The sequence below is a fragment of the Pongo abelii genome, chromosome 1 (assembly GCF_028885655.2).
Source record: "Pongo abelii isolate AG06213 chromosome 1, NHGRI_mPonAbe1-v2.0_pri, whole genome shotgun sequence".
Classification (NCBI taxonomy): Eukaryota; Metazoa; Chordata; class Mammalia; order Primates; family Hominidae; genus Pongo; species Pongo abelii.
In genome coordinates, this window is record NC_071985.2 from 96334663 (window position 1) to 96347229 (window position 12567).

At 42.3% G+C, this 12567-nt stretch overlaps 1 protein-coding gene across 50 annotated transcripts in view; it reads right to left on the reverse strand.

Annotated features, from left to right (window-relative positions):
* The window catches only part of UBAP2L (ubiquitin associated protein 2 like), a 51418-nt gene that overhangs the window by 30812 nt on the left and 8039 nt on the right, over positions 1 to 12567 (reverse strand). For 26 of the 50 annotated variants that reach the window (XM_063717442.1, XM_063717455.1, XM_054552804.2 and 23 more), the window contains exons 4-8: positions 11932 to 12042; positions 5952 to 6120; positions 5431 to 5526; positions 4116 to 4161; positions 3585 to 3697 (exon numbers count right to left, since the gene is read on the reverse strand). In XM_063717442.1, coding sequence (XP_063573512.1) covers positions 3585 to 3697; positions 4116 to 4161; positions 5431 to 5526; positions 5952 to 6120; positions 11932 to 12042 — 535 coding nt within the window. Of the gene's footprint in view, positions 1 to 3584; positions 3698 to 4115; positions 4162 to 5430; positions 5527 to 5918; positions 6121 to 11931; positions 12043 to 12567 lie in introns of all 50 variants that reach the window. The other 24 variants (XM_063717418.1, XM_063717434.1, XM_024232982.3 and 21 more) reach the window with 1 other exon arrangement.

The following is a 12567-nucleotide window of genomic DNA, read 5'->3' on the forward strand; positions in this document are numbered from 1 at the left end:
ACCATAACATGCAAACTACACCTATTTATCTAGTATAAGACAAAAAATACTGCAGGCAGTCTGAAGAAGGATAGCAGCACTGATAGAGAAACACAAATGGTTACCACATAATGGTTAGTGAAAGAGCAGTGAAGAAGGGTGGGTTTTAAACCCGAACTGAGGGCACTGAAAACTATCTGCTATGAGAATTAGATTAAAAATGCATACTCAGCAGAAGTCAAGTTTATAGATCTTATTGGTTTAACTATATAAGAAAAGCCCCTATAGAGCTGTTCTCTTCAAAAGACAATGAACAAGACTGAAAAATCAAGTATGAATCATAGTTACTGTCCTAACCTTACTCATATAGAACTTGAAATCTGACCTGCTATGGTCATGGCACAGACAATAGGAGTATACACTCTCCTTGTATTTGTTGGTAATACCGAAGATGGGATACAGTTTCTACTGGAGAAATCCAAAAGCAATCAAACCACCTTCCACATTCCTTTTTTGTGCTTCATGTATACATATATTTTCAGAAAAAAAAAATGCCCTTTCTTAAAAAATAAGGGTGAGAATTTCTAATGAGAACCAGGATTCTTCCTTTCAGCCAAAGGCACAGTAAAAACAAGAATCTGTCTGAAGAAGGGACAAGAGCACCCTTATTTTCTTGCTAGAATAATATATATTAAATAACTCTTCAATCGTTCCTTCCTACTGGAAAAAGCTTATAAGAATGAAATGAAAAGTCTGACATTCAGATGCTGCCCCACTGAAGAGAAGTATTCTAACACCACATTAGAAGTATTCTAATACAAAGCCCGTCTAAAATTCTTCTAAACATTTAATAATGCAAAAATCTTCTTTCTTAGAGGAAAATATATTCATTGTAAAGACTTTCCCAGAAAAATACTAAAATTGCACCAGGGAAATCCCAAACCACTTAATGATGACAATATTCTCGAAACCAAAGTCCAATCTCAGTACAGACAAGTTACAAACCACATTCTTTTCTCCTTCTTCATTGATACCACACTTTCTTCTCATTGACACCACACTTTCTTCTCATTGACATCCATCTTAACCTGGCTCGATGGAACCCAAGTTGCATTAGCACTTATACACAATCACCTAACTGATATGTTCCTATTCAGGATATACAGTCATGGCTGAGGAAGAGAGAGATCTGAGGAAGCATTAAGGAACAGAATAGATGGAAATGCTCTAAACAGCAGACTAGGGTTTCTATTCCACTAGCAGAAAGCAATCAGTGTAACTGTCAAATATTCATTAAATGACCAGAAAGAAAAGTGGACACAGAAAAATGAGAGAAAAAGGCAGAAAGAGAAAAAGCAGAAACATAGAAAAATCTACAAAAATATCCGGGGCAGTTAGGCACCTGGATGTATCATACCAGGAGCAGTCTCAAATTTTGGGGGATAATTTGACCCCTCAATCCCAATGAAATCAAGTCCTGAAACAAAAAAAAAAAAAGAAAAGAAAAAACAACCAGTGAAATTTTGCTTGTAAATGAGAAAGTCTGCCCCAATACATAATCCCCATTGTACCTGTGGATATTTTAAAGGTAGGTTTGGATTTATTTTTTTAATTTAAAGGGGAAGCTGAAGTTTGCTATCAGGAAAACACAAAAAGAGACCATGCATGAAGGTATGTTCATATCATGAAATTAACAACGGCCAGGCGTGGTGGCTCACACCTGTAATCCCAGCACTTTGGGAGGCCAAGACAGGTGGATCACTTGAGGTCAGGAGTTTGAGACCAGCCTAGCCAACATGGTAAAACCCCATCTCCACTAAAAATACAAAAATTAGCCAGGCATGGTGGCGTGCACCTGTAGTCCCAGCTACTCAGGAGGCTGAGACATGAGAATAGCTTGAACTCAGGAGGCAGAAGCTGTAGTGAGCCAAGATCGCACCACTGCACTCCAGCCTGAGTGACAGGGCAAGACTCTGTCTCAAAAAAGAAAAAAAGAAAAGAAAAAAAATTAACGACAATGGGAATTCATGAAGCTATAACTAACACTTTCACACTAACGAGATGATAGTGGCATCACATTCAGCCACAAATCAGATTTCCAATTCCAGCCTTCCACATCTGCTCCCTTTTCTACTCAGTAGAAATTAACACACACACTACCTTTCACTGTTTTCCCAACCAGATCCTTACTGAAGACAGCTAAGGCTAAGGACTGGGACCCCATGCCTGAATTTCTATTCACAACTAAAAACAAACTTTTCAACTTCCGCCATCTTACCTGCCAAAGATAAAAAGCCAAATACCCAGGAATAAGCTAAGCTACAGCTCAAAAACAGTAACTTATTTGTTATTGAGACTGCTACCACTGCCTCTACAAAGCCATCAAGAGATGAATGAAGAACAGTTCTAATGCCTCCAAAGTATAGTCAGTTAAAATATAACAGGACATTTCGTAACTAAACGATGCAGAAATTCAAAGATACCTATCTTGTAACTCAACTTCAGCCTCCACCCATGAAATGTGTTAAAAATGAATTTATAAGACAGCAACTTGGCGAACAAAAAGCAGACGACATTCAGAGTCTCAGGAATAATATACTGTAGGAAAAAGGTGAGAAGCTATTTGTGCCAAAGGCTCTCCTAAAGGCCCAAAGATTACGTATCTGTGAAAGGTGACAAGGCAAATTTAAACAGGTAAGGAGTCAAACATTTCAGGCCCTACTCATCCCCCTTTGTAAGAGGAAAAAAAGCCTTAGGCTCTCATGTGTTAGCTCAGCCAGAATGAGGCAGCTGTTCAAGAAAGCACTCCAGAGTTTTCTTACTAAAATGAACTGCTCTTATTAAAAGTGGCACACGTAACCGCCCCCAAACACATCTTAGGTGTATAACACAGCTTAACATATCCTTAAACATTTATATCCAGCCCAGACGCAGGCACCAAAGTCAGTTAACAAAAAAGTAATCATATTCAAACCCTGAATACTCCATCACACCAAGAAGGGTGTTCAACGGGGCACCAGAAAGGCTAGAGAGATTTCGAAATCTTCTTGTTCAGATACTGATGTGTCCCAAAAATAAAGGGAAAAAAAGGATATTCTTATCTCGGTAACATAAAACAAATAAATGGATAGTGTGGACTTTGATTCTAGGCCTTGTTCATCTTTACAAGCAGTGGCTTGATTAATTCTGGCTATCTTTTCAAAAGGCAAAGCTACCCTAACATAAACACTAGAAAATACACATGGACCTAATAGCAGTGACATAGTATAATTGAAAGGGCATGGACTTTCAGGGTCAAACAATGCTGAGTTCAAATACTAGCAAATTTATAACCTCTCTTTAGGCCTTAGTTTTGTCATCTGGAAAGTAATGATAAATAATGATTATTTCATACAATATCAAGCAGCATTAAGCGAAATAGCATGCGCAGTGTGCCCATATGCATGTTACATAAACAGTACACACAGTAATACAACTGCCAGCCCTTTCTCACCCTATCTCCATAACCAAACACTATTCCTCCATGTTTTAATGTAACTATAACCAGAAAAAACTATTTCCTTAGATTCCCAGAGACAAGAAATGAATGATAAATGGTCACTCACTTGTCCCATCATCTGGTTCAAAGTGGCCAGTGTTGTTCCACGTATTGCCGCTACTATTGCCATAGTTATCATCAGTATTGGCTGGCTCTGCATAATCAGCTGGGTTAAAGGTTCTGGAAAAAATAAAACTTAAAAGAGTCTCTGACCTCTAAGCAGCTTTGGCAAATATTAACTCAAAGAATCAAAATCTTGACTGCATCCTTCCTAGTACAAATCTATCATGGCCCCATTCTATAATCCTGTGTGTCATCTACTTTTTCTCACTTATCACTCTACCCAAAATTTCATGGTATAATCTCAACATATATCTAAGATATTCTGAGAAAAGAACAGGTATACTGATTCAAATAAAGATATATAAAATATAGGTAATGATCCAGGTGGTAAAGGTTTATCCCTAAGAAATGAGCCCTAAGTCCCCACATCTTTCTGACCATACAGTCTAGAAATCATTCTGATCATTTTGGTTAAGGCTGCCTACAGTAATTTTTAAGGGAAAAAAAATTAAGACACTAGATCAATGAAACTTACCCCATTCCTTGAGCAGAAAACCTTCCTCCTCGCCTACCAGAGCCACCTAAAGAACGAACGAGAAAAAAAGAGAGATGTATTTTAGAAGTTGATATAAAACTTCCTTGCCAGGCAGGCACAGTGGCTCCCAGTGGTAATCCCAGCACTTTGAAAGGCTGAGGGCGGGCGGATTGGTTGCATCCAGAAGTTCGAGCCAAGCCTAGGCAATAGAGCAAAACCCTATCTCTATAAAAAGTACAATAATTTACTGAGTGTGGTGGCACACACCTATAGTCCCAGCTCCTTGGGAGGCTGAGGCAGGAGGATCACTTGAGCCCAGGAGGCAGAGGCTGCAGTGAGCTGAGACCACACTACTGCACTCCAGCCTGGGTGACAGTGAAACCTTGCCTCAAAAATACAAAAAACTACCCTGCCAGCTGAGGCAGCTCTGGAATAAAAAGTGGTTGATACTATCAGATGTTCTTTCTCTCTGTTCCATGTTACACATCAGTAATAGAGTAGGACAATCATTACTGTTGAGGGATTTTTCTTTTGCTGCTCAGACTACCATGTCCTCAAGCAAATACAATACTAGCAATAAAGACTAGAGGAAATGACATCTACCTTCTTTCTCACTCTCCCCTTCTGCAATTTCTAGTACATGCATGACACCTCAGGAATTAATTAACTAGACTTCATGTTAATTTGCTTTTAAACAAAGTAGACTCTGGAGCCAAGTGCTGTGTCTCACACCTATAACTTCAGCACTTTGAGAGGCCAAGCAGGAAGATCTCTTGAAGCCAGGAGTTTGAGACCACCCTGGGCAACACATTGAGACTCCATCTCTACAAAAGCATTTAAAAATTAGCGAGGCAGGCGCATCACTTGAGGTCAGGAGTTCGAGACCAGCCTGGCCAATGTGGTGAAAGCCCGTCTCTACTAAAAATACAAAAATTAGCTGGGCGTAGTGGCGCACGCTTGTAATCCCAGCTATTTGGGAGACTGAGGCAGAAGAATCGCTTGAACCCGGGAGGCAGAGGTTGCAGTGAGCCAAGTTCGCGCCACTGCACTCCAGCCTGGGTGACAGTGCAAGACTCCATCTCAAAAAAAATTAGCCAGGCATACTGGCGGCCACCTGTAGTCTTAGCTACTAGGCAGGCTGAGGCAGGAGGATCACTTGAGCCCAGGAGTCTGAGGCTGCAGTGAGCTATGACTGTGCCACTGCACTCTGGCCTGGGTGAGAGTGAGACTACCTCTAACAAAAAAAAAATAAAGCAGACCATTAATGAATAAACAGTAACCTGCCCCCAATATCATCCCCCAACAAACTGATCACCTCTGCCTCGGCCACGGCCCCTTCTGCCTCTTTCTGTTCCTCTTCCAGAAGGCCCTCCACTCTTGGTGCCATCCAATCCATTTTCCTGACCTCGAACTGAAATAAAAATAAAAATTAAAACAACAACAAAAAAGCCACAGATGGCCAGAGCACAGTCAACAGGATATATACAAATATATAAATGGTATGTAATATGGTATTGGGAATTTAAAAAACAACGAAGAGAAAATGAGCTGGAAGGATGGGAACATGTTACTCAGGGAATGGTAATGTGCCTTAATGGAGAGCTGCAAGTCAAATTTAACTTTATAAATGACTACAGGGTAATCTCATGCCAGACTGGTGGCAGTTGGTAGAAAAGGCCACATGCAAGAGATGTCAAGGTCTCAGAACAGATGATGGCAAGAAAAGCAAAAGGATAATATTATGGTTCCTGGGTCCTGACTAGCAGGGCCCTGGCACATCCCTAGAGTCTAGACATTACTGACCCACAGCTGGTTTTGATAAAGCCCCATGCATACACTCTCGTCCACGGCTGGCACCTCTCCCCCGTCTTGGTGGCCCACCACGTCGCCGACTATAGTCTCTGTCCCGGTCTCGATTTTCTTTGCCTTCCTCATTGGATTCCGTCTGGCCACCATCCTTCTGGCCTGAGACTCCCTTCTTCTTCCCGACCATCTCCCAGGAATGCTATAGAAGGGTAGAGCATTCATATCTAATCAATATGGAGTGCTATCAGGACACTAGAGGTGAAAGCTGGGACGACTGATTGACTTAACCATTCTCCACTCAGCATCCATGTCTAAAACACTTCCATTAGTTTGCTTTTACTTCTGTTTAAATATTTTATACATATCACTACCAAAAGTAAAGTCCTTTCTTTTTTATTTATTTTTATTTATTTATTTATTTTTTTTGAGACAGAGTCTCGCTCTGTTGCCCAGGCTGGAGTGCAGTGGTGTGATCTTGGCTCACCGCAACCTCTGCCTCCCAGGTTCAAGCTGTTCTCGTGCCTCAGTCTCTCGAGTAGCTGGGATTACAGGCACACGACACCATGCCCAGCTAATTTTTGTATTTTTAGTAAAGACAGGGTTTCACCACATTGGCCAGGCTGGTCTCTCAAACTCCTGACCGCAGGTGGTCCACCCACCTCGGCTTCTTAAAGGGCTGGGATGACAGATGTGAGCCACTGTGCCCAAAGTGCTGGGATTACAGACGTGAGCCACCAAGCCCAGCCATAAAGCCTTTTTTGTAGGGAAGGTACTTATAGGAAACAGATTGCAGGGATCACTTCCAAGAGGTTTACAAAGACCTCTATCTAATTCAGTCACTTAGCATATTAGTCAAAGGACCAAGTTATTGGTCCCTATCTTTCAAGTGTTATTTCCTGGGCTAAAAAAAAAAAAACTAATTTCCTTCGGAGTCAGTGACCCACAACTTTTTATAGCATCATTCATACCAAATAAAGCAAAAACCAAAATGTTTCTAAAAGTTACCTATGAATTCAGAATGAATGAGCAGCCCCTACTCTTGGGCACATTCTCTAATCTCACCCATAAATTTAGGAGGAAAACAACTATAGCTACCTACCTACAGACACACACACAAACACACACACACAGCAATTTCATTTAAAAGATCAGGCTGGGTGGCCAGGCGCAGTGGCTCACACCTGTAATCCCAGCACTTTGGGAGGCCAAGGCGGGCAGATCACGAGGTCAGGAGTTCGAGACCAGCCTGGCCAACACGGTGAAACCCCGTCTCTACTAAAAATACAAAAATTAGCCAGATGTGGTGGTGCGCACCTGTAATCCCAGCTACTCAGGAGGCTGAACCAGGAGAACTGCTTGAACCTGGGAGGTGGAGGTTGCAATGACGCAAGATCTCACCACACCACTGCACTCTAGCCTGGGCCACAGAGCAAGATTCCGTCTCAAAGAAAAAAAAGGGCCGGGCGCGGTGACTCACGGGTGGATTGCCTGAGGTCAAGAGTTTGAGAACAGCCTGGCCAACACAGTGAAACCCTATCTCTACCAAAAATACAAAAGATTAGCTGGGCGTGGTGGCAGGCGCCTGTAATCCCCGCTACTCGGGAGACTGGGGCAGGAGAATCCCTTGAACCCAGGAGGCGGAGGTTGCAGTAAGCTGAGATCCTGCCATTGCACTCCAGCCTGGGTGACAGAGGAGTCTCCGTCTCAAAAAAAAAAAAAAAAAAGAAAAAGAAAAAAGAAAAAAAAGTAAGGCTGGGTGTGGTGGCTCACACCTATAACCTCAGCACTTTGGGAGGTCGGGAGGTCAAGGCAGGAGGATCGTTTCAGGCCAGGAGTCCGAGACCAGCCTAGGCAACCAAATGAGACTCTGGTCTCTACTAAAAATTTAAAAATTAGCCAAGTGTGGTGGTACACTCCTGTCACCCAAACTACTTGAAGGCTGAGGCAGAATGATCACTTGAGCCCAGGAGGTTGAGGCTGCAGTGAGTCGTGGTTATGCGACTATACTCAGTCTAGGTGACAGAGCAAGACCCTGTCTCAAAAAGTATATAAAAATAAAAATAAAAGAAGACCAAACAACAGTCGCAGCCCTGACCCCAAGAGATACTGATTATAGAAAGCCTTCCATCCAGGTTTTACTTGCAGTGTTCTCCTTATATTTCCTAAATTGGTATCAGCCAATTTAACTTTCCCCAGTGAAAAATATGTATCTATGATACATTCCTAATTGCAAGAGGGAAAGTCTGTGGTAAGGAAAATAAGCTTAACACCCTTACAAAACACTCTTCCTCAGGAAAATGAGCATTGTAAACTTAAAAGTTTTTTAAAAAAATGCATACCTTGATTTACACATATTTTTGCAAAAAACCTGTACAAATGGAACTTCCAGGACAAACACCAACACTATCAGATTTCTTTTTTTTTTTTTTGGAAACTTAGTCTCGCTTTGTCACCAGGCTGGAGTGCAGTGGTGCGATCTCGGCTCACTGCAACCTCCGCCTCCTGGGTTGAAGTGATTCTCCTGCCTCAGCCTCCCAAGCAACTGGGACTATAGGGCGCCACCAGGCCCAGCTAATTTTTGCATTTTTAGTTGAGATGGGGTTTCACCATGTTGGCCAGGATGGCCTCAATCTCTTGACCTTGTGATCCACCCACCATGGCCTCCCAAAGTGCTGGGATTACAGGCGTGAGCCACCGTGCACAGCCTCAGATCTTTATTATCTTACCATCAAACTCAATCATGGCTCTAGTGCTCAGTAACAGCTACCTAATATCTAATCACTTTCAGAATATGCGCTGAATACTAAATAATATAAAATTATTAACCTTATCAGGATTGATAATATTACGGTAATGTAAAAGAGTATCCTCCTTTAAGGGAAGCATGTTGAAGAACTTAAGGGTATCAAGTATTATGTCTACAACTTCCAGATAATTCCAAGTGTCCACTGATGAGTAAAGAAAACGCCACATATATGTACAACGGAATATTAGCCTTAAAAAGGAATGAAATTCTGACCCATGCCACAATATGGATGAACCTTGAAACATTATGCTAAGTGAAGTAAGTTAGACACACAAGGTCAAATATTACATGATTTCACTTACATGAGATATCTAAAACAGCCAAATTCATAGAAATAGAAAACAAGGCCGGGGATGGTGGCTCACACCTATAATCCCAGCACTTTCCGAGGCCCAGGAGGGTGGATCACTTGAGGCCAGGAGTTTGAGACCATCCTAGGCAACATGGCAAAACCCTGTCTCTACTAAACATACCAAAATTAGCCAGGTGCAGCGGCACACACCTGTGGCCCTAGCTGCTTGGGAGGCTGAGGTGAGAAAATTGCTTGAGCCCAGGAGGCAGAGGCTGCAGTGAGCCGAGATCTCACCATTGCACTCCAGCCTGGGCAACAGAGCAAGACTCCATCTCAAAAAAAAAAAAAAAAAAAAAAAAAAAGCCAGGTGTGGTGGCGCACACCTGTTGTCCCAGCTACTAAAGAGGCTGAGGTGGGAGGATTGCTTGAGCCCAGGTGTTCATGGCTGCAGTGATCATGCTACTGCACTCCAGCCTGGGTGACTAGGCAAGACCCCATCTCTTAATTCATTTGTTTTAAAAAGATTACCTACCCAAGACTTGGCAGTTTGTTGCTGCCTACTCTTCCAACCCAAGCCTATTACACATTACAGTTAGTGGGTCATTTTATGCTCACAGTAAGTTAGAACAACCCTGTAGCTAAATATACACCAGGAACACTCTGGAAGCTAGACTCAAAACAGCTTTTAGAATTTATGCTACTGTCTCAAAACCTGGCAAGTTTCAGGAAACCGTAACCTTTCTCCCTCCTCTGTATGCACATCTGCTGCTGGCACAAGATGGGTCAGGAGAAAGAATTACTATTATCTTCCCAAAGGTGACTTCAGTTTTCTGAAATGATCTCACCCACCCAAATACATCCAACATCCCTGGCAGCTGACTTTGCTTCCCATTGGTTTCACTAGTAGCTAGTTTATTCGTAACATAAACCTATATTCTCCAGCTTATTTTCTTTTTTGATACTGTGTAACATCAGCCTTATAGCACTAGACAGAAGATGCTGGAAGGTAAGATAAAATGTGATTTGCGAAAAAACATTCAGACTTTTAAAAAAACATAAATAGCCCCACCTGATTCCTCCCATAAAATCTGGAGACAATTATTCTAGAGTAAACCCAAAACAAATCAAAAGCATATCTTGACTGGCCAGACAGTAAATATTCAAATAAGGTCAACAGTGTAAAATTTAATCCAGGATAACACTTTTGAAGAAAAAACCCACCAATTTAAATTCAACTGTTTTTAAAAGTTTTCCATTATTATTTCCCATTGTCTCAAAGAAATTGACAAACCTCCTGCAGTTAGCTGGAGTGACTCTGTAGTATCAGAAAGTTGTTGTATCTGAGGCCAGGTTCCATGGCTCACACCTGTAATCCTAACACTTTGGAAGGCCAAGGCAGGAGGATTGACTGAGCTCAGGAGTTCAAGACCACCCTGGGCAACATAGTGAAACACTGTCTCCACTAAAATACAAAAAATTAGCCAGGCATGGTGGTGCATGCCTGTAGTCCCAGCTACTAGGGAAGCTGAGGCTTGAGAATTGCTTGAACCCAGGAGGCGGAGTTTGCAGTGAGCCGAGATGTACTCCGGCCTGGGAGACAGAGAGAGACTCCGTCTCAAAAAAAAAAATTAGCCGGGTATGGTGGTGAATGCCTGTAATCCCAGCTACTCTGGAGGCTGAGGCACAGGATCACTTGAACCTGGGAGGTGGAGGTTGCAGAGAGCAGGTTCGCACCAGTGCACTCCACCCTGGGCAACAAGAGCAAGACTCTGACTTAAGAAAAAAAAAAAGTTATCTCTAAGGATGAATTTTGGTATCTATTCCAACCAAAGAGCCCTGGTATAAGACCCAATAAATGAAAATGATTTCAAAATAATACACTAGGCCAGGTGCGGTGGCTCATGCCCATAATCCCAGCACTTTGGGAGGACGAGGCGGGCAGCTCGCTTGAGCCCAGGAGTTCGAAATTAGCCTGAGCAACATGGAGAAACCCTGGCTCTAATAAAAATAGGAAAATCAGCTGGACATGGTGGCCCATGCCTGTGGTCCCAGCTACTCAGGAGGCTGAAGTGGGAGGATCACCTAAGCCCAGGACGAGGAGGTTGCAGCATGTCAGTGCACTCCAGCCAGGGCCACAGAGTAAGACCTGGCTCAAAATAATAATAACAATAATACACTGCTCATTAAAAAAACAAAATTTCTCTAGTAAGCATTGCAGGAACATTCTAAAGATTAATAAGGCAGTCAGAGGATTACAATTTGGTACAAACATAAGACAAGCACAAAAACAGAATTCTCATGAAGTGGGAAGGAGAAGTGAAAGTGACTTGTCTAAATTCCAGGGCAAGAGATCCTCCAAGATATCCCCTATCATCTCCAGGGATGGTCAGCAGGCTACAAAGCTTGTTTCTCTGCTACCTCAACAGGAATAAGTTCAGGCAATGAACAGTAGCGTGCAATGCGAAGCTGATATTGAGGGGAATGTCCTGAATTCAGAATCAAATATGCAAAATAAATAAAATAAAATAAAAAGAAAAAAAAAACAGAATTAAGTATAGTGTGTGACTTTGTTCAACAGCAATATCCAAGGCTATCAAATCGTACCTCTAATTCAGCCTAACCCCACAGCCTGAAAACAGTCACTAGCCTGGAATAAATAATTTATTCCAGGCCAGTTAGCAGAGACTGATTTCACTGTTTTCTCCTATGAGCATTATCCTCATAAAAAGGATGTAGTACACATAAATTTTAAGTATTTATAACCTGTGGTGAACAATCTCCAAGAAAGTTCCCAACTTTACTTTGAGAAAAAGGTGCTCTGCTTTAAGGTGTGTTGCCACTTGCTACTTTTAGAATATTACTAGCCTCCCAATTGAGGATCCATGCCCTAGAACACTCTATAAGCACTCTACCGTGTCTGGGTTTCCTTCCAGAAGAACATTGATAGCTCTGTTGACATCTCCATTGCAGTCATGCAAAGCAATCACACATTCATCCTGGTTCTTGCCTGTAATATCAATCAACTGAAAGAGAAAAAACAGCAACCATCATGAACAGGCTTATGCTCACACTCCCAATGAAAGGAAACTAGGTGAAGGGAAACGCTATCAGTTGAGTTTGAAAAAAACAAGTTTAAAAAGCAAAAGATGAGGGCTGGGCACGGTGGCTCATGCCTATAATCCCAGCACTTTGCGAGGCTGAGGTGGGCAGATCACCTGAGGTCAGGAGTTTGAGACCAGCCTGACCAACATGGTGAAACCCTGTCTCTACTAAAAATACAAAAATTAGCTGGGCGTGGTGGCGGGCACCTGTAATCCTAGCTACTTGGGAGGCTGGGGCAGGAGAATCGCTTGAACCCAGGAGGCGGAGGTTGCAGTGAGCTGAGATTGCACCACTGCACTCTAGCCTGGGCCACAGAGCAAGACTCCGTCTCAAAATAAAAAAAATAAAAAAAAAAAAAAAGAAAGAAAGAAAAAGGATGTAGAATCTGCCTAGCAGGTTTTCCAGAACCACCCCCCCAACCCCCACCAAAAAGGTAAACATGTAGA